The sequence below is a fragment of the Microtus ochrogaster genome, chromosome 6 (genome assembly GCF_000317375.1).
Source record: "Microtus ochrogaster isolate Prairie Vole_2 chromosome 6, MicOch1.0, whole genome shotgun sequence".
Taxonomy (NCBI): Eukaryota; Metazoa; Chordata; class Mammalia; order Rodentia; family Cricetidae; genus Microtus; species Microtus ochrogaster.
This window is the reverse complement of record NC_022013.1, coordinates 49469962-49475009: the sequence shown is the minus strand read 5'-3', so window position 1 is coordinate 49475009 and position 5048 is coordinate 49469962. Positions and strand designations below refer to the sequence as shown.

At 54.3% G+C, this 5048-nt stretch overlaps 1 protein-coding gene across 1 annotated transcript in view; it reads left to right on the top strand.

Annotated features, from left to right (window-relative positions):
* The first annotated feature begins 3557 nt into the window (after positions 1-3557).
* The window catches only part of Nr1d2 (nuclear receptor subfamily 1 group D member 2), a 26057-nt gene continuing 24566 nt past the window's right edge, over positions 3558-5048 (top strand). The window contains exon 1 of the mRNA XM_005348560.3: positions 3558-3705. Coding sequence (XP_005348617.1) covers positions 3690-3705 — 16 coding nt within the window. The 5' untranslated portion in view covers positions 3558-3689. The remainder of the gene's footprint in view (positions 3706-5048) is intronic.

Below are 5048 nucleotides of genomic sequence, written 5' to 3'. Positions count from 1 at the left end.
TCTCTGTGGTTTTGGAGCCTGTCCTGGATCTAGCTCTTGTAGACCAGGCTGGTCTCGAACTCACAGAGATCCGCCTGCCTTTGCCTCCCAAGTGCTGGGATTAAAGGCATGTGCCACCACGGCCTGGCTTCTTACTTCTTCTTGATTGCGTCACTTTCTCTGTGTCATCTGTTCTCCTTACTTCCTCCCTTGGGAAATGCTGCCTCTCAGAGAGGATGAGAATGCTCACCTGGAGAACTGCAGCCTCGGCCAGGCAGTGGTGTTGCATGCCTTTACTCCCAGCACTTGGGAGACAAGGTAGATCTCTCTGAGTTTGAGGCCAGTCTATTACTGAGCAACCCTGTCTCAAAAAGCCAAAAAAAAAAAGTTCAACTGGATATAGTGGCACATGACTTTAATCCTAGCACTTGGGAAGCAGAGTCAAGAGGATCTCTGTGAGCTCAAGTCCAATCTGTTCTATATAGTGAATTCTAGGCCAGTCAGGGCTACACAGTGAGACTTTGCTTAAAACAAAACAAAATAATAACCCTCCCCCCATATCTTTTAAGGAATATTTAAAAACTGCTGTACTGTTTGAATAGCGGTGGTTGTGGTATGTTCTTTCCCATACTCTGTTCAGAATATGAGCTTGATAATCCTTGTTTGGAGTAAGATTTGTGTCCCCTCTTGTGTGTGTGTGTGTGTGTGTGTGTGTGTGTGTGTGTGCTGTGATCTCCTTGTCCTAGCCAAGAGGTTTAGTCAGAAGAGCTGATGCAGCCTCTGATGAGTTTAGAATACCTGCCCTGAATCCTGAATGCTCTGATAGCTGTTTTACACTCCAAGGCCAAAATATGACCTGGAAGCCCTCGGTGGTGCACTCTGTCAAAGTCCTGTAACTACCAGAGGGAGGAGAGCAAGGTCGTGGGGGCAGGGCAGAGTCATTTTCAGGGCACTGGCTTCCAGAGGACCCAGGTTTGATCTCAGCACCTACGTGGTGGCTTCCAACCTTCCGTGACTTCAGTTCCAAGTGATCTAACACCCTTTTCTGGCCTCTGCATGTGTTCCATGGCTGTGGTGGACACACCCAAGCAGGCAATACCCATACACTAACCAATCAATCAACCAAAAAGCCTGCCTCTTTCCTCCAGAGTTCTTTATTTACTGTCAGGGTTGCTAAGGGTTGATATAAGGTAACCAAAATATCTGGCTTATGTAGGGAAGAGCTGCTGGGGGAAGGGCAGCCTAGTTCCTGGGCTGGAGAAGTTTAAGATAGGGGCAGGGTGTGCCAGGCATACCCTGGATGAGGTAGGGACTGAGGGATGCTGGGAGAACCCGGCAGCCAGATCTACTTTGATATGGTGGTTTGCCATTTGTCCCAGGCTTGAGACCTAACACACACACACACACACACACACACACACACACACACACACACACACAGAGCTGTTTTCAGTTCACAGCAAAAACGTGGAAAGTACCAAGAGTTCCTACGTACCTTCGGTCCCCACCAAGACACAACTTGCCCACAGTCAACATCCTGCCCCACAGAGGCACGTGAATGCATCATTACCACCGAGGCTCTAGTTAACTTCTGACACTAGACAGCTATAGATTTTTGACAGACACACACTCCCATGTATTCAGTGTAACAGTATCCTATGGAAGCTTCAATGACCTCTAAGTCCTTGGTGCTCAGTGATCTTTTCTGTCCCCTACTTGTAGTTTTGCCATCCAGAACGCCATGTAGCTATAAAACAGTAGGTAGCCTTTTAAGAGCAGAAGCCACTCATGATTTTCTGTCTCTCTAGACGGCTTGCATTAACCACATTTTACTTGTGAGGTAGATGGGAGTCGATCTCAAGGCAAAGGCAAGCTGTAATAGAAGCTGGGAAATTTGCATTGATGTCACACGGGGATGATACAGCCCAGAGGCAAGGAAGAAGAGGACGTCCTGGTCGGAGCCCTTGCTGAGACAGAGGCACGGCCCTAACAGGGCTGTACAGATTTAGGGAAGACCGTGGGGTTTTTTCATTGTTGAGGCAGGGCAATAGGGACTATTTTAAAAATAACACTCTGCTGGGGAGAAAAGACTGTGGGTGGCCCAAGGAGCAGACCATAGTTAGGAAGCTGTTGCAGCATCCCAGGCCATGCTCCACCCCCGTGGGGGGGCAGTAGAGATATTTTGAGAGTAGACCAGCTCAGATTTGTTAAGGATTAAATAGAATATAAAAAACGACTAGAGGGCATGTTAGAAACTTAAATTGATGACTTCAGGCTGGTTAGCCAGCATACCAAACATTGCTACAGCGAGGGAACTTCTGTGTGGGGAGGTGGGAGAGTATTCACATGTAAACGTGTCTATTCTAGGACACGCTCCAACATTCTACAGCGAATCATTTCAGTGCAAACAGAAATGCTTGTTACAAGGGTCAAATCCACCACCTAAACTTTCCGTTTTACTGTCTATGTGTCCGGGCAGATGTCACCCCATCTTTTTTTCTGCATCGCATTTGCATGGATACCTCAAAGCACACCTTCCTGGATTCACTTCAGCACGCAGCCAATTTGTTTCTGTTTTTAGTCTGATAGAAAATTTACATGCAGAGTGAAATGCACCAATCTTTAGTATACGTTTGCTGAGTTGTGAGAATGTGTGCGTGTACCTGTGCATGGTCCTAAACTGAGAGGTCAAGGGTCCCGTAACCAAGCCCGCTGCTGACCATGGGAATTCAAAGCTGAGGTCTTCCCTGGAAATGTGAATGCGAGCATCGTTACAACACACATTTATTTAAGTGATGAGCTTGGATGGGAACATCTAAGGGGATAGCGGTAAAAGAAAGGGTCGGTATCCCCGGAAGCTAGGCATTGAGGGAGACAGGCAGGTCAAGCTAGCCAAGCTCAGAGTCCTGGAAAGCTTGGCGGCTGTGAACCTTGTGGACGGCGGAGGAGACCGCAGAGGGGGAAGGGGAGAGAGCACCTTTAGCAGCGGGAGATCAGTAGGCAGGGGTGGGGATTGGGGATGGGGGGTGCCGCGAGAGGAGCCCGGGAGGGAAGAGGTGGAGTGGGCGGGGCCAGAGCCTGGAGGAAGGCGCGGCCAGGGCCTGGCGAAGGGGGAGAAGCCTGGAGAGTTGCTGCGGGAGAGGGCGGGGCCGACCGGGGCGAGGGCCAGGGGGCGGGGCCAAGAGGAGGAGGTGGAGCCTGGCGAAGGGAGCGTCCGGAGTCGAAGTGTGAGGAATGGAGGAGGAGTATGGGGGCGGAGCCTGCAGCGAGGAGGGGGCGGATCCAAGAGTAGGAGCGGGAGAGTCGAGGGGAGGAGGAGCGGGCGGAGCCGGGGGCAGGAGTGGGCGGAGTCGGAAAAAAAAGGAGCGGGCGGCTGGAGGAGGAGGAGGAGCGGGCGGAGCCGGGGGCAGGAGTGGGCGGAGTCGGAAAAAAAAGGAGCGGGCGGCTGGAGGAGGAGGAGGAGCGGGCGGAGTTGCCGCACCGCCGGCGGCGGCGGAGGAGGGGGGTGTGCGCGGGTCACATGGTCGAGGCGCCCTCCCCCGTCAGCTGCCGTGCCCGCCGCCGAGCGCTGCCACAGGAAGCCGCTGCCCAGCGCTGCTGCCGGGTGGCCCGCAGGAGCCGCCCGTGCCCGGTGCCCATGAGGCGGGCCCGCGAGCCCCACCGCCGGCAGCCCCGGGCGGCGCGGTGAGGGCCGCACCCCGCCGAGCGCCATGGAACTGAACGCGGGTAAGAGCGGGCGGGAGGCGCGGGGCGCGGGGTTGCGCGTCTGTGCGGCCGCCTCTCACGTGGGGCCTCCGGGATCCCAAGCCCGGGGCTCCCCGCACGCCGGCCGCCCCCCTCACATGGCTCGGCCGCGCGGGCCACGTGCACGGTGTGTTTACGTTCGGCGGCGCGGGCGCCGGTTGGCTGCGCGGGCGCGTGACGCGGCATTACATAATGTGCGCTGGGCGGCGGCGGGCGGGGACACGTGAGGCCGCGCGGTGACCCACATTCCCCGGGGCTGCAGGGACATGTGGGGGCGGTGCCGCCGGGGAGCCCGCAGCCTGCGCGAGGCTCCGCCTCCGGGGCCTCCGCCGTGACGTGGCCGCGGTCCCGGGGCTCCCGCCGCTGCCCACTGCGGAGTCCGCCGCGCATGCGCCCCTGCCGCCAGGCCGGGCGTTCGTCCCGCCGCAGTGCGCGCTGCGGCCCGCGCGTCCCTAGGTGACCTCGGCAGGGCTGACCTTGCTGGGCCGGGAGTGCGTGGGTCATTCTCGAGCGGAGGCCTGCGGTATCCACGGAATGGGCAGACCGCGTGCCCTGAGCATCCCGCCTCCCGGAGGACATCGTCCAGAAGCTTCCTCGAGCTTGGAGGGGAGGGACTTTTCCGCTTGCGGCTCATTGTGATCCAGGGCTGTCTGTGGTCCTAGATTTCAAAACCTTACAAAACTTTCATTTGTATTAAAAATATTTTATCCTCGGTCAGGAGGCTTAGGCGGGAGACCGCCGAAAGTTACAGGCATGGGCTAGTGTAAGATCCTAACTCAAATGCCAAAAGAGAACAAACAAAACCCCATTTATTTCTTTCCCGAACCCAAAAGAGATGCTACATTTCTTGCAACGTGGTCACAATAATACCACTTTCCCCCCACCCCCTTCATTTTCGTGTACCCCAGTGATGGCCCTCACACCTGAAGCAAATGATGTTTTCGTTTTGAATTTTTTTTTGAGTTCTCTGCACCTTTTAAAATCATGCCTATTGTAACGAATGTTTTATAAATTTTTAAACCAAACGGTAAAATAGTTTTGATTACGTATGGTTCTTCTTAGCCATTGCCGCGTGGAAAATTCAATCTTTCATGGGGTGAAGATTTTTTTCACTAGCAATTTAGAGGTTGGTGGATTCAGCCTCTTCTAACCCTGCCCTCCACGTGAATTCTTCAGGTTTTAACTGTGATGTATTTGGGTCAGGTGGGTAGATGTTTCTCTGACTTGGGCCTTTGGAGACTTTTGGTGCCACAAATTGTGAGCATGACTCCCTATCTCTCCCCTTTACAATTCTCTTTTGGTCCAGCGTTTTTTTTTTTTTTTTT